General features: G+C 44.7%; 1 protein-coding gene across 1 annotated transcript; it reads right to left on the bottom strand.

Moving 5' to 3' along the window:
* Positions 1-712: 712 nt before the first annotated feature.
* LOC102559030 (sterile alpha motif domain-containing protein 9-like) lies at positions 713-18212 on the bottom strand. The gene is made up of 3 exons (XM_006272802.4): positions 17967-18212; positions 11413-11493; positions 713-6962 (listed from the first exon to the last, which is right to left on the bottom strand). Exons 2-3 carry the CDS (start codon positions 11421-11423, stop codon positions 2147-2149), a joined length of 4827 nt encoding a protein of 1608 aa, XP_006272864.2. The 5' UTR covers positions 11424-11493; positions 17967-18212; the 3' UTR covers positions 713-2146.
* Positions 18213-22228: the final 4016 nt, after the last annotated feature.

Here is a 22228-nt window from a genome sequence, read left to right as displayed (position 1 = left end):
GCTTTCCACCCTCAAGCCAGCCTCCAAAGCCTAGTTTAATCTCTTCATTCCCTGCAAGATTTCTTGTCTCCTGTCCTCCTCAAATTTCTGACTATTTTTCCTTCTCCATTTGAATCAGACTCCTTTCTGCTCTAGTATTGCACTGAGGGCACACAAGACACTCTCTTTGTTTTCATTCCAAGTGTCTGGCAAGGATCATAGCAGTTGCGGTAAAATCCTGCTCAACCCCAACTGAAGTATGTTCAATATGGGCAGAATCTTCAAGGATTTTAGTTGCTGTAATCTAAATATTCTCTGTGTGTGCAGTTTTCAAAAGGCTTATAACTTGGTCCAATTAGAGTGGGTTTCTGTGCGGACAGCAAAGGCCACCCTGACATAACAATACCCATCCCCCTAGCCAAATTTCAAGCCCAGCTACAAGCTACAAGCATGGGACACTAGAGCTGTTCAAAGAAATAATCAATATCATGTTTTAACAGGAGCAAAACTGAACTTTTCCCCAGCTTCATACTTGGAAACAATAGAACTCCTTTGGATTTAAGTTAAAAAAAAAATCAGGGTAATGTAGATAAATATTGTGGAGAAATAAAGCCTCCCAAATTAAACATGGGCACAGTTATGAACATATTAAAAAAAGGTAAGTGATGGGAAACCTTAAGAAAAGTTGGTGCAACTAAAATTCATATACAAATAAACACGGTGTCACTCTATATGCAATCTAAAACGTTTTCATGTATTTTATTAATCATTTTTTGCAGTTCAAAATACAGTATAATCTTATAGCAAGCTTCATGATTAAAAAAAAAAAAGTATATTACTGTTAATTCACAAAAGCTTGTATTATAGCGGTGAGTCACCTAGCTGTGCAGTGAGTCTGAATTAAAAAAAAAGAATCCATGAGCATAGAAAGAATTTGCAAATATTGAGGAATGGAATGGAAGTATAGTCATATTTTAAACTATTTGCTGAAAATGAATATGGTTGGTTAAGACTTCTGGCTGTTGCTAAATTAACTATGATATTCTAATGATTAACTATAAAAATAATCATATATTGTGAAAATTGACCAGATTTCTTTTTCTTCTCTTTCATACTACAAAACTACATAAGCACTGGAGGATATGAAAGAATATGAAAAAAAAATTAACTCTGTGTATACAATAAGTTTGTGATAGAAAGGTAGTTAGATGAGTTAGTCTGAAGTCCAGCAGAGAGAAGGTAGGGCAGGTTGGCACCTTACAGACTAACTGGTTCAGAGGGGCACAAACATTCATAAGCAATAACCTATTTTGTCAGATGCTATCAGTTTGTGATAGTCATTGCACTAGGAAGCCACCGAGAGAGAAATATTCTGGTTAGTTTTAAAAAATAGTCTGAATTATTATTTGAAAATTGAAATGACTATGTCAATATTTGCAGCTATGTAGCAAGAGTTATATTACCGAGTAAATATGTTACAGAATGTCACCTTCTAATATTCTATAGAGTATTAATAATATTAGTTATATAGTTTCAGATATTAAAGTAACCTAGGTCTGATCCTACACCATTTAAATGAATGGGACCTGTGCCGTTGACATTGATAGGAATAGGATTAGGGCATAAATTGATTATTTATTTCAAGCTACTGTTTTATGCAACTGATTAGATGAATTTTGTTTGGTTCTTTAAATTTTTCTCTCAGGTTTTTGTTATCTGTTATTACCAGAGATGGGAAACGGTACTAGCAGAACTATTGGTTCAATCAACAGTACAATCTACAGCCCTTATTTAGGTGATTAGTTATGCTGAGGTTGTGTTGTTAGATTAGTCCTTAAAATACCCATGATTTTAAAAATAATTTTGAATAAGAAATTGTTTATATATAAACTTTTATTTCAACAGCACACTTGTAGGACTGATTGACTGAATATATACATCTATATGTAATTCCCCAGTGTTACATATGTACCAACTGGGAAAGGAAAAGGTGGAGAATTTTGGATTTGGTACCAATAAGCTGGATAGATAGGGAAGGGAATAATAGGGAAAGCAGATGTTTTGATTTGTAGCTGTTAACAGAGAAGTGTTAAGGAAACTGTGTATCTGAAGAGATCCTACAGCTGTGGACATGAAGCATCTACCTGTATCTTTTTTTTAATGACTCTCATATGACATTTATGTCATATGCTATGAGGCCTTCCATGGAGAATCCAAGGTAAAAGGACACTCTTTCGATGCTTTGGCCACTTCTTAGTTGACCCAGGAAAGCAGGTCTCACTGGTATCCTCATGTTTTCATTTATGCCATAGTCCACATAGATAATATTATCTTCAGTTTTACCATTTAAACGAAGGAGCAGCTTTTGGACAGCCTCTTCTTTCCATATGGCTCCACTCTGCCACGGGTAATACAAGTCCTGTAGTTTACAGCTACTGGAACACTGATCTATTTTTCCTTTGTGGACAAGTCTTTTCAGACCTTTACTTTTCCCAAGGTAGAAATGAGCTATTGGTTGTCTAGAATGACGCATTGACCAGAACTGCCCTCTGAAAACCTTCTTCAGTGATGTGATATACTTTTCCATTTGTGTAGAATCCTCATCTAGTACCTTTTGATTTTCTGGCCAGAACAATAAGGTAGCAAGGAAATAAGGTTGTGAAAAGTGATAATCTGGACCTATTTGCTGTAGCATTTTTCTAAGCTGTTCTCTCAGCTCTTGAACAGGAGGTATCATCATGGAATTAGGGTTAATGCAGTTGAGAACAATATTTGCCAAAATGAAATTCTGTTTGTCTCTTAAGGAAGAGCTATGCTTAAGCAAAAGTGTGTATGTATGCACTATATCTTCCATCTTACTTTGAGCATGTTCATGATTGCCAAGGTATTCCAAAAGTCCTGAAAACTTGTCTGCTTTGGAAGCCTCTAGGCTTCTTCTATAATTCTCTAACTGCAGAGACAAACTGAGTTTTGCACATATTTGTTTGTCTTGAAGCTGCTCAAGATCTGTGTAACAAAATATATTTACATATTTTTTGAAACTTTCTCGAACCTTCGTGCGTATTTTGAACTCTACAGTTTCTTTTTCTGCACTCCTTGGTTTCAGAAAGACAAAATAATCCATAAAAAAGTCAAATGCCCTTTTTAAATTTGACTTCAGTTTACTTAAGTAGTCAGTATATTGTTCAAAGGCCAACCAAAACTTTTCATAATCTGTGTCACTAACTACTTTTGGCAGATCACAGTTTCCTGAAAAATACTGAGCCATATGTTTTCTAGTCAGTGGATCTCCTTTGTTGAAAAAAGGAGTACGCTTAATGATATTGATAGTGTACAGACCAGTTTCTATCTCCCCCAGATAACCAGCTGTATTATACATGTAATACCTCCTTTTAGACTTAAGATGTTGCAGCCCTTCTTGTTCATTGTCTGTACTTTCAGTTTGTTGCTGGGATTCTTTAAAGGCCTCTGATGCTCGCTTTGCAAGGTTTAGCAAAAATTCCAGCTCCTCAACAGTTATGACAGTCCTCTTTACATTTTCTTCCACCCAGTGTATTATTTCACTTTTAAAGACTTGGCCTAAAGTATCTGATACATATGAATTACTTGGTGCTCTTTTTTTAGCTTCTTTGGCCCACTTCAGTGCAGAGTCAAAATTTTTCTTTTTGATGTAGAAGTGTCTTGCAAGGGCTTGACAAATGAATGCATTTTGACTGAATCTAAGGGTTCCTTCTTTCAATACATTTTCAACCTCAGCACACATTTCTTCCTTCTGTATGGTTTCAATTAATGGGGAAAACAGTGTGTCTGTATCATCTCCATGTTCTTTACGTTGTCTAGTAATCAGCATGATTTGCACATCTTGTAGAAGTTTCTCTCTTCCTATGCCAGACTCGTAAAATAAGTCCTGTCTCAGCAGCTGCATTGTAATTTCACTTTTAGATAAGTTATAAGATAGTTTCAATTCTTCTAGGCAGTGATCAGCAATCAGTGGATGAATGATATGCATGCCTTTGTACTTTCCACATTCCTGCACTTCAGCCTGTATTAGAATATTGGAACAAGTTCCCATCTTCTCTTCCAAACTCTCCTGCCTCCAGAAAGTCTTAATAGCAGCAATTCCTAAGAATTCTTCACACTGGGATACTGAGATTGTGGACCGTGTAACATAAGAGTTTAATAGTGCCAGGAAGGAAATAAGCTGTGCTTGCTTGCTTGTAATGTCCAAGCCTTTCAGTGTATTCCTGACAACATTCTCTATGTACACTTTGTCAAAATTTTTTTTCATAATCATAAATGAATAGAAATCTTCAGGGTGCTGATGCTCCTTTTCAATTTCTTTTAGTTTGTCTTCAAAAGCTCTTTGCTCTTTGCGAGAAAGCTGGTGTTTTAGAGCAATACTATTCTTACCATTGCTCTTTGAACTTTCTTCAGGATTCTGAGATCTCATGCAGTTTAGAATGATTACTAGAGGGTTTTCATATCTAATGCAATTGTTTGTTATAGCTGACTGAATTTCATTTTGCAAAAGGTAGACATTTTCTTGTTCTTCAAAATCATCTACAAGAAGTAACACTGGGAAGTAATCTTCTTGGTTGGTTGCTCCATAGGTGATTAAATTTGCCAACTGTTTCCCAATTTCTGCAAAATGAAGTGATTTGTTTTTCAGAATGGCACATCTGAATTTTTTCTTCAATTCCCAGAGGACATGCATAGCTAAGGTGGTGCCACCACAGCCTGGATGGTGATAAAGGTTGATGATTTTTGTAGATATTGGCACACAGTAGGAATTATCTTCTTGAATCAGTTCTTCAAGTTTTTCATAACTGTCTCTTTTGATAAAAGGTGAAGAATAGTTTTCAGAGGAGAAGTAAAAATTCCACCAGGACACCTTACCACCCCGGTAAAAGTGCTCTTCCTGAGACTTCTTAAATTTAGAAAATCGATCTTTATCCTTCTCTATCTCTGTGTCTTTGCATTCATTTTCACAAAGTATTTCCAGTGCTGTCATGCTATCTTCTCCTTTTTTCAAAAGAATGGTAGAGGAACCAACTGAAGGCAGAAATCTCCGAGAAGACTGTGTCACTGATTTTAATTTTAGGATAGTACCATTCACCATTTCAAGATTTAAGTTAGAAATACATCTCTTTGTAAGTGCTTCTGCATCAATGAATCTGGCTTGTAGAAGGTCTTTCCATCTCTGGTATGTTTGTGCTCCAATACAAATGCAGAGCATGTCTTCAAGTCCTTTCAGTTCTTGATAAAATGTAGTAAATGTTTCAATAAGAGGATCAGCTGGGTCTTCCACTGTGGACAACAAAAGAAACACTACCAAAAACTTCCCTCTTTGCATTAGGTCTTTGTGTGAAAGAAATGAAATCAGTTTCCTAACTTCAGCAGCCGTTTCTCGTTGCCACATACTGGGTTCTAAAGGCTGATATTTTTCACCAGTCAAGTCTGACCTGCCATTGCAAAAAATCCAGCTGGGTTGATGATAGAGATTCAGCTTTTCAATGACTTCAGAAATCAAATTCCCTTTGATTTGATACTGGTTTGGAAAATGGAGGTTTATAGCTCGGTTTTGTCTGTAAGTTTTGACCACCCCATTGATTACTGACTCAGAGTCAAATTCTAGCACAGCAAACCATTTTATCTCCTGCAAAAATTCCAAATGCTGTGTTTGACTTGGATGGCACTTGTTGGTTACTAATATATACCAGTCATAATAGGAATTATCCAGCAAATCCTGGTTACCTGTGAGAAGGCAACGGAGCTTAAGACCCTCAGTCTGTTTCTTTTTTGTTTTTTCTGCGTGTTTTTTCTCTGCTGCTTGTCGAGCATCTGCTAAAGACTGGAGCTTGGATTTAAATCCTGCTGGAGTTTTAATGATATTTTTAGAAGAAGCTCCATCCCGTACAAATAGAGCAGGTTCCCAAGTCTCTGTCTTAAAAAGATATTGCTGAACCTGGAAAAATGTTGCTCCACAAATAGAATGTCTTGGAACTACATCTACTTCAATGACAAATGTATTAGATGGAGTATTATTTTTCAATAATACTTCTACAAATCTAGGTTCTCTAATACAAGCTTTTGCTTCACTGATGTATTTTTCACCAAAGTATTTTTTGATTGCTTGGTTAAAATAGTCAATAAATATATCTTTACTTCTTACTTCTACTCCTATAATTTCCCCATGTGGATTGTCCAGGACTCCAAAATGAATAGTGCCATTGGTACGGGAGTTCATACAGGCTGAAGCAAATCTAAAGACTTCATTGGTAAATTTCAGCTTAATATTTTCTTCTGTTGCATTCTCTGTGTTTCTGAGCTTTTTAAACTCATGTGCAGGATCAATGAGATTCAGTGGCCCAGTTTCAGGGACACTAAGGCTATGACCCTGAATATAACGATGACTAGCATGAAACTCATCAAAAGGATATGGCAGACAAGTCTGTCCAGTTGGAAGCTGATTAATTCTCAATAATTTCTTTGTTTTACCCTCTGCTTCAACTAACTTGTTTTCTGTTCCATCTACCAGCACAGATTTTAGAGGCTTAGTCCATGCAGATATCTTACATTCCTGTGTTGCACTGGAATCAACTGGTTTTGAGTCCCCCTTTCTGTTTTTCTCCATCATTTTTTCATCTTTCTTTTCTATCAAATCTTTCTCATCAATGGGCTTTTTAGCATCTTCTTGCCCACTAGCCTGGCTTGGGTCTTCAGTGAGAATGCTCATTTGTTTCAGAGCATAGATAATTTGCAGAGCTGGGCCGTGTGTTATGCCCATATCTATAAGGGCTTGTTTAGTCAACGCCCTCAACGTACAGCCTGTCACATCCTGATTAAGCAGGATTTCACCGTGTTTTGGGTCAATCTTCAGATCTTCAACTACCCATTGGTTTACTTGCTCTTTTGTCCACTGCTCAATGTTTTGAGACAAATCCAGTTGCTTACTTTCTTTAGTATTTGGATTTTTCTTCTTTCTTTAAAGAAAAAAATTGTAAAATTAGTAAACGTGATTTATCAGAGTAAATTAATTAAATAGTATCCCTTTTGACTGTTTACTATTGATATTTGAGAAGCAAGGTTTATCTGTTGTTGGTTTTCATTGGATCAATTGTATAATTGAAACAGATGTCAGACAAGTTTCAGGCACAAAAATAACCCCCCAAAACCTTGTGCTTTGCATATTCCCTGGAACATCAACAAGAACACTCTGACACTACTACCATTTTTTGGTTCTTCTATCTAATTTGAATCATCCCCCTGCTGGCTCCCTTGCCTGTCAGGTTTGCAGACAGTATGAAGAAGCAGAGAGAGGGAGATTGAAAAGCTCAGTATCATCAAGAGATGCATGCATGGGCGACTGGTGCCTCTTAAGTCAGGGGGGCATGTGCCCTCCCTGATACCAGTCAGCAACTGGGGGGGGTCCCCCAAGGCCAGTCACGCTGACTGGGGGTGTGTGGATCCTGCAGAAGTCCTGCGGCCACTTCCAGAAGCAGCGCAGCCACTTTTGTTGGTGGTCCCGCTCCACAGCTGGCACCCCATGGGGGGGCACCCCTGTGCACCCCCTACACGTCACCACTGGATGCATGCACTGCACAAGCCCCCCTCCCCTTTGCCTCAGAGTGCCAGCTGAGGTCTAGGGTCTGGCAACACTCCTGCCCCTTGAGCAGTGAGTGGGGAAAAGCCCAAGACGGTGCAGGCACATTGGGGTTTTACACTGCACTCTAATCAGAGCATCCTGCCAGGGCCTGGTCAAGGCCCCCTCAGCTTAGCAGTATGGAAGGGAAGGGAGGGCTGCTCTAACACCCCCTGGCTTCTAGCTTGAGCCACTGCAGGCACGTGCCTGCATTTCCTCAGTTCAAAGCGAATGTCTGTGTAGTTGCAAACTGGTTTAAATTAGACAGGTTAGACTAACCTGCAAAGATTGAATCATTTCAGGCTTGGACTTTATGAATGTCTGTCCCTAGTCTCAGGGCACATTCCCATGAGCAGGAGTGTGTGTTCTCTGGGGACAAATAGCAGTGGCATATATTTATGCCACTGCTAGTTGTCCCTGGAGAATGTCCCTGCATGCATGCTCTGGTGCATGGCAAGTTGCCCCAAGTGTGGTAGAGGAGGCTGAGGCCAGCACCTGGGAGCCCCCAGCAGCTTTACTTGGAGTCCTGGGGCTCCAGCAGCAGTCATCCAGGTACCCAGAGCATGGCCAGCAGCTGGAGTCTGGCTCTGGCCAGCCAGGCTCTAGTTTTGGGTGGCAGTTGCTGCCACCATGTTCGCCATCCCTCTTTTTTTCTGGTGTGCTCCTGTATGTGTGGAGTGTGCAGTTTGTGGTACCGGGGACGGGCCTGTGGCATCACAAATCACATATGTGCACTCGTGGATGCACCTTAAGGTGCCATCCTGCTCTGCCTTCTGCCTTAAAAGCAGATGGTGTCCTGTGCATGACTCTTCTTCATACTCTTTTCACATTGTTTAGCTGAACTAACAGAGAGGCATAAGTTTTCAAAGGCAACAGCCTACTCCTTTTATTACTGTTGTCTACAAAAGCTTATTTCTCTCCAAACCAGTTAGTTTCTAAGGGCGTCTTTATACCTGCTCCAGCATGGAGGGGTGGGGCATGCTTTAATTAGAGTGGCTTTGGGAACCTCTCTAATTAAAGCACCCACAGTGTCTTGTGTATTCAGTGTCCTGCACTTCAAAGAGGTGGCAGGGGCACTTTAACTAAAGCTTGTTCAACAGGCTTTAAAGCACTCCCATTGCCATTTTGAAGTGCAGGGATACTGAATATGCATGATACCAAGGTTGGAGTGTGCTAATTAATCAAGTCTGATCTGACACATGCTAATTAGCATGCAGTGGAGCAGGCATCCAGCATGTGTATAGGTGCCCTAAAATGCTACTTTGCCTGACTAGAGACAAACAGGGCTATCTACCTCTATCTGTTTTTAAGATACTGACCTTAATATTATTGCAAATCAGTTATTCTTGAGTTCCTGTTTCACATATGGCTATAGCTTATAATGAACAAAAATTGTGGCCACCTGGCACTGATTAATAGTTTTATCAAACAAGTTTGGTATCCAATTATTGGTGGGAAAGGAATTTAAGAAAGCCTGACTGCAAAAATCATGTTTTGGTTATTTGAAGATAAAGGAAGAACTTGCTTTTTCTATAGTGTCTCTTCACTAGAGCAGTAGTGAAGAGACTGGGATACCTTCAGGGTAACATTAAAAAAAAATTGAAAGTCAGTACAATTTTTAGTACCTAATTGTCAGTAACTTTTGAAATAAACTTTCTACACTGTAAGCAGTTGTACCTGTTGAATAGTAGACTGTTTCCTTGCCTTATAATCTATTGTCTTTGTTGGTGGATTATGCTGAGGAGATTGCATAGTAGTGACCATTCTAAAATTAGAAGCATTGTGCTTCAGGAGACAGGAAATTATTGCACTGAGTCATTGCTGAGTTAGAGAGAACTGCATTGTAATGGCACTGGACAGCAAAATAGGCAAGTTGACCTGAGAAGTGCCTTCCAATCTGGACTTCACAGATGGAACTAGGGATAGTTGTAAAACAAGTTTTGTGTCCATATTGCATCAGAGCAGGTAACCAGGTGTGTACTATTTGTGCATCAGCTGCACAATTCTAGGGAAAAGATAGGGGTTGATTTACTATTATATTTCCTGTCTGGATTAAAGACTGCTTGGGCAGTAGTTTTTAATAAAACTAACAACCTGTGTCCAACAAGGAAGCACACATAGAAGTACACAGTCCTAGGAAAAGTAAATGTAGACTTTGAAAAAAGAACAAGTAAATAAAGTCACTCCCTTATTGTGTATATAAAGTATCTTCTTTCAGTGTACTTTATCTCAGGGGTGGGCAAAATATGGCCCGCGGGCTGGATCTGGCCCATGAAACAATTCTATCTGGCCCGTGGGGCCCCTAAAAAATTTAGAAAATTAATATTTATCTGTCCTTGGTTCCTGTAAAAAATGACAGGAGCCAGGGGCAGTAGGACCCAGGGGAAGCCCTGGTGGGCTCCCGCAACACCAGGGCCCACCTGACCCTGCCCCCCAAACTGGAAGCCCCAGGCAGGGGCTTCTGGTGTGGGACCATGTGGCTCCACTGGCACTGGATACTCAGGTAAGGGGTGGGGAAGGGCAGGGAAGGACTGTGGGCAGGGAAGGAGCTGGTGCTGTGTGGGGGGAAAAATAGCCCCTCCCCTGCCCCATAGCTGGCACTCCCTGCTGCAGCCGCTTGCAGCTTGCACAGGGCTGTCCTGAGCAGGCACAGGCAGCCCCACATGAGCTGTGAGCAGCTGCAGTGCGGGGCGTCAGCCACAGAGTGTGGGAGGGGCCACTTTTCCCCACACTCAGCACCAGCTTGTAACCCACCCCGGCTGCCAGCCTGGGCCCTGCGCCAGCTCTGGGCTTGCCCGTTGGGGCTGTGCTGTGGTGGCAGCAGTTGCTTGGCGTGGAGGAAAGTGGCCCCCCCCACTTGCCGCACCGGGCACTGTTTGCTGCTGCTGCCGGCCTGGAGCTCGCGCGCTGGGTGGCACCAACACTGCCCAGCGTGGCTAGTGGGGGGCCATTTTCCTCCATGCCAAGCAGCTGCTACCACCATGGCACAGCCCCAGTGGGCAAGCCCGGAGCTGGCATGGGGCCCAGGTTGGCAGTGGGGGTGGGTTACAAGCTGGTGCTGAGCGTGGGAAAAAGCAGCCCCTTGCCTGTCCCATTTCCAGCACTCCACACTGCAGCCACTCACAGTCCATGTGGGGCTGCCTGTGCCTGCTCAGGCAGCCTTGTGCGGGCTGTGAGCAGCTGCAGCAGGGAGTGCCGGCCACAGGGCAGGGGAGGGGCCACTTTTTCTCCGTGCTCAGCACCAGCTCCTTCCCTGCTGGCAAGCAGGGGGTTGGGGCTGCATGCTCCCCCTGCCTGTACTGCAGGGCTGGGCAGGGCACTTGGAGTGAGCAGTTGTGGGAGTCAGTGGGATCACGGGGCCCGCACTGGTGTCCTGGGGCCAGCTCCGGCAAGGCCCAGAGCAGGGCAGCAGGAGTACAGGGTCCTGGCTGGTAGTGGCTCTATGAAAGCCAGGCCAGCTCCCCCCCCCTTGCTGGTGCAGCCCAGCCCAGCTCCACAGACCCCTGCCAGCCTGTGCCCCACTCTGGGCCCCAATGGTGCTGCCCCTGAGACATTGGTCCCATGATGGTGACCAGGGGGTGGGGCACCTGTCAAGGGATTGGGCTACCCATGTGGCCCTCAACAGCTTGCCAAAACTGGGTAAGCAGCCCTCTGCCCAAAATAATTACCCACCCCAGCTCTATCTCCTTCATTAGTTGCTCAAAAATCTTGATTTATTTGTATTAGATTAATAATTTTATGCAATTATGTTCAATTACTGCTATATGAGCTGTCCTATCAGTTCAGTGTACCTTTTAGGCATGATTGAATTCTTCTGAATGTAGACTGAATTCTTCTTTGTAGCCTTTTTCAGTAGCGAGACCCCCTATATTCTGCAAAAAGAAAAATAAACAATAGGTTATTTAAATTTTCCTAACAGCATAGCTTCCTAAAGCTTCCATTGTCTACTTAGACCCATAGTTGTATACAATGGGAGCATGGGTGGACCTAGAATTTTGAAAAGGGAATGCACATGGTGAGGTGAATCATCACATAAAGCAACACATGTTTTTGTGAAGTTAAAAATAATCTGGAAGCTTTAGTAATATACTAGGGGCTTAGGGATGTATTATTCAGTTTAAGCTTCAAGAAAAAAACCCATAACTTCATTGGAATGAGTTAAAAACCAATCTTCAGGGCTGTGAAATAGGAGCTTCATTATTAGGGCAGCTAACAGATAGCAGAATTACAGAAGAAATGCTAACTTGTTAAGCTGAACATCAAGACCATTATTAAGAAGAGAGGGTCATGAACACTAGTGGAATGAAGAGTTCAGAATGGATCCAATAGATGATAATGAGCCATGAAGTCATAGAACCATAGAAAATTAGGGTTGGAAGGGAGCTTGGGAAGTTATTTAGTCCAACCCCTGGCTCAAAGCAGGACTATCCCTAACTGTAGCATCCCAACCAAGGCTTTGTCTAGCTGGGTATTAAAAATCTCCAAGTCTGCAGATTCCATAGCCTCTCTGGGTAAACCTGTTCCAGTACTTTACTACCCTCCAAGTGAGAAAGTTCTTCCTAATAGTTAACCTAAACTTCCCTTGCTGCATCCTGAGACCACTGCTCCTTGTTCTGTCATCTGCCACCACTGAGAATAGTGTAGCTCCATCCTCTTTGAAAGTACCGTTCAGGTAGTTGAAAGCTGCTATCGAATCCCTCTTTAGTCTTCTCTTCTGCATACTAAATAAGCCTAGTTCTCTCAGCCTCTCCTCATAAGGCATCTACCCTAGTCCCCTAACCACTGTCATTGCCCTCCACTGGACTCTCTCCAATTTGTCCACATCCTTTCTGTATTGGGGTGCCCAAAACTGGACATAGTATTTCAGGTTTGGCCTCACCAGTACATAATAGAGGGGAAGAACCACTTCCCTTGATCTGTTGGCAACGCTCCTACTAATGCAGCCCAGTATGACATTAGCCTTCTTTGCAGCAAGGGCACACTTTGACTCATATTCAACTTACTGTCCACTGTAACCTCCAAGTCCTTTTATGCAGAGCTGCTTCTTAGCCAGTTGGTCCCCAGCCTGTACTAGTGGGATTGTTCTCTCCTAAGTGCAGGCCTTTGCACTTCTCCTTTCTGAACCTCTTGAGATTTCTATTGGCCCAATCCTCCAATCTGTCAAGGTCTCTCTGAATCGTAGCCCTACCTTCTGGAATATCAACTACTCCCCCAAACTTGGTGTTATCTGCAAACTTGCTGAGGGTGCACTCTATCCCATCTTCCAGGGTGTTAATGAAGATATTGAACAGAACCAGCCCTACAACTGACCTCTGGGGAGCTCACTTGATACTCACAGACAACTAGACATTGAGCCACTGATTACTACTCTTTGAGCTAGGCAATCCAGCCAGTTTTGATCTACCTTACAGTTCATTCATCCAACTTGTACTTCCTTAGCTTGCTTGCAAGAATGTTGTTGGAAATTGTATCAAAAGCCTTGCTAAATTCAAGGTATTACATCCATGTTCTAGCATCCACAGAGACAGTCACCTTGTTACGGAAGGCAATCAGGTTGGTCAGGCATGACTTGCCCTTGGTGAATCCATGCTGACTGTTCCTAATTACCTTCTCCTCCTTTAAGTGCTTAGAAATGGATTCCTTAAGGACCTGCTTCATGAGCTTTCCAGTGACTGAGGTGTGGCTGACCAGTTTGTAGTTTCCCAGATCCTCCTCCTTCCCTTTGTTGAAGATGGGCACTATATTTACCCCTTTTCCAGTCATCTGAGACCTCTCCCAATTGCCATGAGTTTTCAAAGATAATGGCCAGCGTATCTGCAATCTCATTATCCAACTCCCACAGCACCCTTGGGTGCACTCTGTCCGGCTTCGTGGACTTGTACACATCCAGCTTTTCTAAATAGTCCCTAACCTGTTCTTTTGCCACTGTTGGCTGCTTGTCTTCTCGCTAAACTGTGCTGCCAGGTGCAGTAGTCTGGGAACTGACCTTGCCTGATAAGACTGAGGTGAAAAAGGCATTGAATAATTCAGCCTTTCCTGCATCATCTGTCAGTAGGTTGCCTCCCCCATTCAGTGAGGGACCCACACTTTCCCTGGTCTTCCACTTGGTGCTGACTGTAATAGGAAACTCTTGCCCTGTTACTGGGAAGTGGTGTGGCCCCTTAAGGACAAGGTTTTTTGTAGCACAGGCAGCCAGCAGAGTGGGGGTTAAGAAATAGCCCTGTGGTCAAATCAGCTGCCAGGGGAGTCACATGACCTGAAGGGGCAGGGCTTAGGAGCATATAAGCCAGAGCAGGGAGTTAGACCCGGGAAGCAGCAGGGGGAGGAAGTGTTGCTGTGAGCTGGCTGCTTCTGCTAGGCAGGGAGTCTAGGGAAAGCAACCCAAGGGATCCTGGTGCAAGGCCTGGAAGAAGTATGGTAGGCTGCTGGTGTTTACATTGCTCCCAGATGGCATAAATGTGTGGGTTTTAACTGGTGCTTTGTGGAAGGGACTGAGTGGTTGGAGGTCTCATTAGTGCCTGGAGAGCAAGTGACTGTTTTGAGCACTGTTAGGGATCATGCTAAAAGGCAGAGCTTGGGGCCAGAGGGCCCAGAGCCCAAGAAAGGGTGGGAGGGGACAGAAATAAAGATGCTGGAGGGCATGATAAGGGGCTGGAGTCTGGAATCCAGGTCCAAAACAGTGGGCCTTGGCTAAAGAAGGGTGGAAGATGGGAAGACTGAAGCCCCAACAAGGGAATAAAGGCCTGAGGTGGCCTGGTTCCACTTGCAAGCTTCCTTTTTGTCTTCTAGCTGACTGAAGAGTTCCTGCTAAGCCAAGCTGGTCTTCTGCCATGCTTGCTTGTCTTCCTGCATATCAGGATCATTTGTTCCCACGGCCTCAGTAAAATACAGTTGGCTCTCTTGGCCTCCCTTCAACTTCAGACTGGCCTCCCAGTGTATCCTAACCATCACTTTCCTAAGTAAGTTGCAATCTGCTTTTCTGAAGTCCAAGGTCCATGCTTTGCTGCTCTTCTTCCTTCCTTTCCTCAGGATCTTGAACTCAATCATTTCATGGTCACTGCTGCCCAAGTTTCCATCCACCACTACGTTCCCCACCTATACTTCCTGGTTTGTGAGCATCAGGTCAAAAACAGCATGGTCCCTAGGTGGCATCTCTAGGACCAGGAGGTTGTCTCCAACCTGCTTCAGAAAATTCCTGAATTGCCTGTGCACTGCTGTATTGTTCTCCCAGCAGATGTCAGGGTGCTTGAAGTCCCCCATGAGAACGAGGGCCTGTGATCTGGAAACTTCTGCTACCTGTTTGAACAAAACTTAATTCTTCTGGTCTAGTGTTCTATAATAGACACCCACACAGCACCCTTGTTGCTCTCCCCTCTGACCCTAACTCAGAGACTTTCAACAGGCCTGTCTCCAATTTCATACTGGAGCTCTGAGCAACCATACGGCTCTTTTACATACAGCACAACTCCTCCTCTTTTCCCCTGCCTGTCCTTCCTGAACAGTTTATACCCATCCATGACAGTACTCCAGTCATGTGAGAGAGCTAGTCCACCAAGTCTCTGTTACTCAAGTCATGTCACAGTTCAGTGACCGCGAGACTTTCAATTCCAATTCTTCCTGCTAATTTTCCAGCCTCCCTGCACCTCCCAGATGAGCCATGGAGCTTTGTCCCACGCCCTACCCTGCCCTGCCCTGCCCAGCCCTGCCTGGGCAGTGCCTGCCCCAGCCCCAGCCCCTCCCTCTCTCCCTCCCTCCCTCACTGCAGGAGCCTTGATCTCCCCCGCCACCCTATATCCTTTCCCTTCTCCTCCCCCTTGCCTTCCACCACAACAGACTGACCAGCTGGACACTATTCCTCAAGCTGCCAGGCTGCATATTGGAAATTGGATCAGTATTGGCCGATATGCCTCCTTAAAAATTGGCTATTGGTATTGGCCCCAAAAATCTCTATCGGTTCACCCCTATTAGTTACTCTTAATTAAAGAAAGAACTTAGCTTAAAAGCTCCCCTTCAAAGATGGGGGTGGCAAAGTGACCTGTGAACTGCTTGTAAACTGTCCTGCTTGCTAATCCTGTTTAATCACCCCCTGGTCACTATGGGAGTGTCCCTGTATACCCTTTGGGCATGGACTGGCTCTGTCCCCTTGTTAGGGCTTTTGTTAGACAGGCAGCAACCATTCAACAGTCTCCCAGATAGAGTACTCCCAGCTGCTCAGAGCACCTGGCTCCCCTTCCTCTTCCTCCTGTGGCTCCCAGTGAATGGCTTGCAAAGTGCCCTGTTAAGTTTTAAAATTAGTCAATTGATTCCCTCAGCACTGCCTGACTAAAAATGCTGCTGCCACTGCCAGATAGTTGGTTTTAAACTTTGGGTGGAGCAGGGATCAAAGTGGGCAGTACATGTATCTATACACGCCCTGAATCCACCCCAGAGTGGGAGATACTGCTGGAAAGGAGCCACTTGTAGCTCTAGCCCAGGGGTGGGCAATTATCTTGGGCAGAGGGTGGCTTTATGAGTTTTGGCAAGCTGTCATGTCAAGGGCCGTATGGGTAATCTCGTCCCTTGACGGGTGCCCCACTCCCTGGTCACCATCTTGGGACTGGAAGTCCCACCTCTGACCCTTGCCACCAGAAGTTCCTCCCCTTGCCCTTGGAAGTACTCCTTTGGAGAAGAGGGTTTGCTATCTTAGAAACGGGGAAAAAAACAAATTATGTACTAAAAATGAAATACTAATAATATTATGTTTTAATTCAATTAAAAAAATATTTTTGTCCTGATACCTGTGTGTTTGTGCTTTTATATGTAGAAGCGATTGCATAATAGCTCAAAATGTAGTCTTGCTCTTGTATAGTGTCGGGTGTGCACTGGTGTTGGGGTGTGTGGGTGGGTGGATGTGGGGTTTGTGGGGAGCTGTGTGTGTGCTTAATTGTGAGATGTGTGATTGTGTCTGGAGGAAGGTGTGGCTGGTGGGCTTGCAGGAAGGGATGCAAGGGGGGAGCCAGCTGGGCCCTTGCTGTCCGAAGCCTCATGGCCGCATTTGCACTCCGGTAGCTCCTGCTGCTGGCAGGAGGCCAGGGCCTGCCAGGGAAGGGCCTGTCAGGCTTGGGGGTCAGTGTGGGGGGCTCCTGGAGCCACTGGGGGTGGCACGAGTTGGTGGGAATGTGGCCTGGGATGCGGGAAGTCCAAGGAGGTGGTGCAGAATTTGCATTGTGCACCTGAGGCTTGGGGCAGCAAAGGCCTGGCTGCCCCCACCCACAGGTGGCCCAGGGGCTACTTTTCTGCTTCAGAAGCTCCTGCAGCTTCCAGGAGGCTGGAGGCCCCAGGGAAGCTCCTGGCCAGCCCTGGGGGCAGTGCAGGAGGACACCTGAGGCCACTGGGGGTGGCATGTGGCCTGGGACATGGGAAGTCCAGAAATGTGGTGCAGAAGTTGCATCCTGTGCCTGAGGCTTGGGAAGGGAACAGCTTGGCTGCCCCCCACCCCCACAGGTGGCCCCGGTGGGTGCTTCAACCCTGAGTGGAAGGCCCAGCCTCCCCCACCCTGCAGGGGTCCAGTGGCCTGGCAGCAGCTCACACCCCCAGCCCCAGGATGGGCAGGAGGCTGTGCCAGGAGCCGGAGCAGAGCCATGGCTGCTTTTTTCCTCTGAAAGCTCCTGCAGCCTCCCCGAGATTCCTGTGTCCTGGACCTGGGCCCTGCCAGGTCATGCCAACCCCAGCAGCCTCAGGAGGTGATCTGTGCTGCCTCTGGGGCTGGCCAGGAGCTTCCCCAGGGCCCCTGGGCTCCTCGTGGCTGCAGGAACTTCTGGAGCAGAAAAGCAGCTGCGGATACGCTTCTGCTCCTGTTGCAGCCTCCCTGCCCATCCTGAGGCCAGGGAGTGAGCTGCTGCTGGGTCTCTGTGGGGTGGAGGAGCTTGGGCCTTCCCCCCAGGGCAGCAGCACCCAGCAGAGCCTCCTTGGGGGGCGGGGGCGGCCAGCCTGTTGCTTCCCCAGGCCTCAGCCATGGGATGGATGTTCCGTGCTGCCTCCCTGTGCTCTGGGCCACGTTCCTGTTGAGTCATGCCACCCCCAGCAGCCCCAGGTGCCCCCCTTGCTGCTCCCAGGGCTGGACAGCGGGGTTGGGAGCCAGCCACAGCCAGGTGGTGCCCTGTGACCAGTGCAGATGGGGCCCAGAGCAGGGTGGCAGGAGCCCAGGGTGCAGCTGGCTGGGCTCTATGGAACCAGGCTGGGATGCCCCATCAGAGAGAGGGGAGCCACCCTGCTTTGGGCCCCACCAGTGCTGGCTCCCGCGTGCCCCCTCGCTCCCAGACCTGTGGCCAGATGGGGACCAGCGTGCCCCCCGACCTCCTCTTACCTGAGCTTCCCGTTCCGGCATGGGCAGGAACAGCCTCATGGTCCCGCTAGCTGTGTGGGGTGGGGCAAGGCGGGCCCTGCTCTTCCAGGAGCCTTCTGTGGCTTCCACTGGGTCCTACTGCCCCTGTCTCCTGTCACTTTTGACAGGAACCAGAGGCAAATAAATATTAATTAAAAAAAAAATTTCTAGGGACCCCACAGGCTGGACAGAATGGCTTGGCAGGCTGGATCCATCCTGTGGGCCATATTTTGCCCACCCCTGCTCTAGCCCATCATCCTCAGTAAATGAGCGGAGCTCAACCCCTTGTGCTGAGCTGAGCTGAAAAGACATTTGACAGAGTAACTACTTCTGCTTTCCATCCCCTCTGTTTACTATGGAGCAAGAGAATGGTAAATCAGCCCTATGTGATATAAACCTAAATGATTATTAATAGTACAATAAATATAGCACTGACTGAAAAACATTTTTCCCTGTTTGTTTTTAATCCGCTTGATTTCAGCTGACTGCATATTTTGCTGGTGTGAGCAGCCTTCCAGCTAGAGTGCTTAAATGCTAAGAAAGGAAATTGAAACTAAAACACACTTCTGGCACAGACATAATTTTCAGCCCGTCAGCATGAATTTGATCATTTCACTAATCACCATAATTCTCACTGTAATGCATGTAACAGTGTATATACACATATAAAATAATTCTGCTTGTAATTTTCAAAGGCAATTCCAATTTGTTTATTTGGAAATTACCTAAAGAAGGAGACTTCTGAAGTGAGAAGATTTTATTTTCCTTTCCTGCTTCTGCTGTAACACTGCCAAGTTTCATGTTACAGTAAAGGGCATGAGTCTCTGGCTGCTACAGATAACACTCTCCCCTGTTTTTCTAACATTAAAATGTACTACATATTTGTCATGCCATTATAGTCTCTTTTGATTAGGAACTAGTTTGATATAATTTGTTATAGGTAAAGAGAGAGAGATGTAGTTAGCTGTGTTAGTCTGAAGTCAAGTAGAAGGCAGCGTAGAATTGCATCTTATAGATAAATGAGAGAGAAGGGGGACTAGGAGAGAATGTGTGTGTGTAGTGCAAGCTTTTGTGAGCTGAAGCATGCTTCATCAGATGCTGTAAAAGTGTTGGGGAAAACTTAGTCCCCAGGTTCGTTGGGTAGAGGCTCAGACAAACGACAACATAAGTTCAAAGACTTGATTTATTAAAGAATGCATTCTGAACAGACAACTACCCCGAGAGGAAACTGTCTGTTGTTCTGCTTTGCTCATGACTCAATTAAATAGGAAGCACGACATCATAGCCAGAATTATTTCTACACTAAGTTTCTGCTTTTACTGGACTAGGACAGGATTGTTCCAGTTTGCGCTAGCTTAGTGGTTTTGGGTCATGTCCCTTAACTTCTTCAAAGCTTAAGCTGCATATGCGATCTGCTCGCTTACATATAATGGCAATTCAACTCCATTTTGTTCCACTTCATTCCCCTCTTTGATCCTTCGAAAGAAGGATCATTCTATTTCTATCTGGCACAGGTCTGTCCATAGTTTCTCCTGTTCTATCTCATTTTTCTTATTCTACCATCATTTGTTTTACTGTTTCCTTTGATATTGTGGAGATAGTTTGTTCAGCCTTCTTTACACACAATTTTACGCAACATAAAATTAGTTGTGCTATTACATATAAACTAAAGCCTAAAATTAGAATCATACATAATGCAAACATTATTTTCTTGAGCAGACCTTTGAATAAACCACTAGGGTCTAACCAGGCAAACCAATCTGCTGAAAAGTCTTTGGGAACAAAAGCAGCTTCAGCTGCCCTGGCAGTGTGAACTAAAGCATCATTAACTTGCACTTCTACTAACTTGAAAGTACTTTTTACATAGCTATCACATTCTTGCCCTATTACTGCACGGGCACCCCCTTCGGACGCTAAAACATAGTCAAGAGCTAATCAGTTTTGCATAACCATTTGTCATAAATTATCCTGGGTTTGGGCTATGGTTTTTATAGCGTTTCCCAGACTGGTTATTCATAGATTCATAGATGTTAGGGTCGGAAGGGACCTCAATAGATCATCGAGTCCGACCCCCTGCATAGGCAGGAAAGAGCTCTGGGTCTAGATGACCCAAGCTAGATGCATATCCAACCTCCACATCTGGGTCATCTAGACCCAGCACTCTTTCCTGCCTATGCAGTAACATTATCAGCAGCCAGAATAGTGCGCTCATAAGAAGATAACCTTTAAGAGGACAAGTGTTGAGTTTTTCCACGGTTTAACAAGGCAGATACAGCATGGGGAACAGCAAGGGTAAGGGGAGATCCTAACACTATAGCTGCTGACTTGTCCAAAAGCAATGCAGCGGCAGCTACAGCACGCAGGCAGGGTGGAAATCCTTGTGCAACAGGATCAAGCAAGGAAGAAAAATAAGCAATTGGTTTGTCAGAGGAACCAAAGGGTTGAGTCAGAACTCCAGAAGCAACACCTCTTTCATGACAGTACAAAGTAAAGGGTTTATCATAGTCGGGGCGTCCCAGTGCTGGCGCAGAGGCTAGGGCTGCCTTTAAATCAACAAATGCCTGTTCGTGGTGCTCGGTCCATGGGAGAGGGTTATCAGCGGAACCATCTCTAGTAAGCTCGTTTAAGGGTTTTGCCAGTAAGGAAAAATTAGGTATCCATTATCAACAATATGAAGCGAAGCCTAGAAAGCCTCGGAGTTGTTTTTTGGTAGTGGGTCTGGGGAGAGAAAGAACAGCAGAAATGCGATCTATAGTTAAATGTCTATGCCCCTTGGAGATTTTGTGCCCCAAATATATAACTTTTGGCTGGCAAAACTGCAAATTAGCTTTGGAAGCTTTATGACTTTGTTGGGCTAAACATTTTAGAAGGTGAATTATATCTGTAACGCAGGCGATTTCAGTTTCTGAAGCAATCATAAGATCATCAACATACCGAATGAGTACTGAGTTACAAGGCAAAGTGATAGTATCTAAATCCTTCTTTAACTTTTGAGAAAATATGGAAGGGCTTTCAGTAAACCCTTGAGGCAATCGTGTCCATGTATATTGCCTTCCTTTGTAAGTAAATGCAAAAAGAAATTGGGAGTTAGGGTGTATTGGGATAGAGAAAAAAGAACATAAATCAACAACAGAAAAGAAAGCAGCAGAGGCAGGAATCATGCTGAGGATAGTAGAAGGGTTTGGCACAACAGGATGAGAAGGAATAACAAATTGATTAATTTTTCTTAAATCTTGTACAAAGCGATAAACAGGTTTTCTGTGCTTGTCTAATTTCCCGGGTTTCTTTACAGGTAGGATAGGGGTGTTACAGGGAGAGCAAATTGGAATTAAAACACCCTGTTGCAAGAGTGCATCTATGACCGGGGCAATGTTTTCCTCAGCTTCTTGGGAAAGGGAATACTGATCTACAGCTGGAAAAAGTTTGCGTGTATTATAAGTCAATTGAACTGGCCCAATGTTCAAGAGCTTCCCTGTTTCATTGAGGTGGGAAGCCCACAAGGACTCTGGAACATTCGAAAGAGATGGAGAGTTGGAAGAGTCACCATCTATTTGGTTATTTTCAGGGTCTGTAGAGAACAAGAGCATTACATTTTGGGTCTGATCACAGGGCGGATCTAAATACACACCCTCAGGGGAACAGTAGATTGTGGCACCCAATTTACACAACAAATCTCTTCCTAATAGATTTACTGGAGCAGTAGGACTTAACAAGAAAGCATGTTCAGCAGACAACGGCCCAATTTTGACTGTAGCTGGACTAGCATATTTATGCGGAATGATTTGTCCCCCTACTCCAATTGCATTGACTGTTTCATTGGTGGGTATTAGTCTTCCAGCTTCTTCATATTTTATAGTAGACATAGAGGCCCCTGTGTCTATGAGGAAACTATGAGTTTTGTCATTAACAGTCACAGTTACACTGGCATCTTTAGAGGTTTTGATGAGAGAATGTAGCGCAGCACATTCCGGAGACACAGAGACCGTGCTGAACCGTCATTGGGTAGGGCTTGAGGGGCAGGAAATAGATGGGCCACTGTGCTGGGTTTGGTTTGCACAGTTAGCTTTCCAGTGTCCCTTTTGTTTACAGTAATTACAAACATCATCAGGGCACGGTCCACGTTGGAAACGCAGCCGAAAAGGAGGTACATTTGGTCTTGAGTTAACTTGTGAATGAGGGTTTTGATCAGATGCTGGGGCCCCAGGATAAAAGTTTTTACGAGTTTGGACGTATGGGCGAGAACC

Source organism: Alligator mississippiensis, chromosome 5, assembly GCF_030867095.1.
Source record: "Alligator mississippiensis isolate rAllMis1 chromosome 5, rAllMis1, whole genome shotgun sequence".
Lineage (NCBI taxonomy): Eukaryota > Metazoa > Chordata > Crocodylia > Alligatoridae > Alligator > Alligator mississippiensis.
The sequence above is the reverse complement of the archived record's forward strand: the minus strand, read 5'-3'. Positions and strand labels throughout refer to the sequence as shown.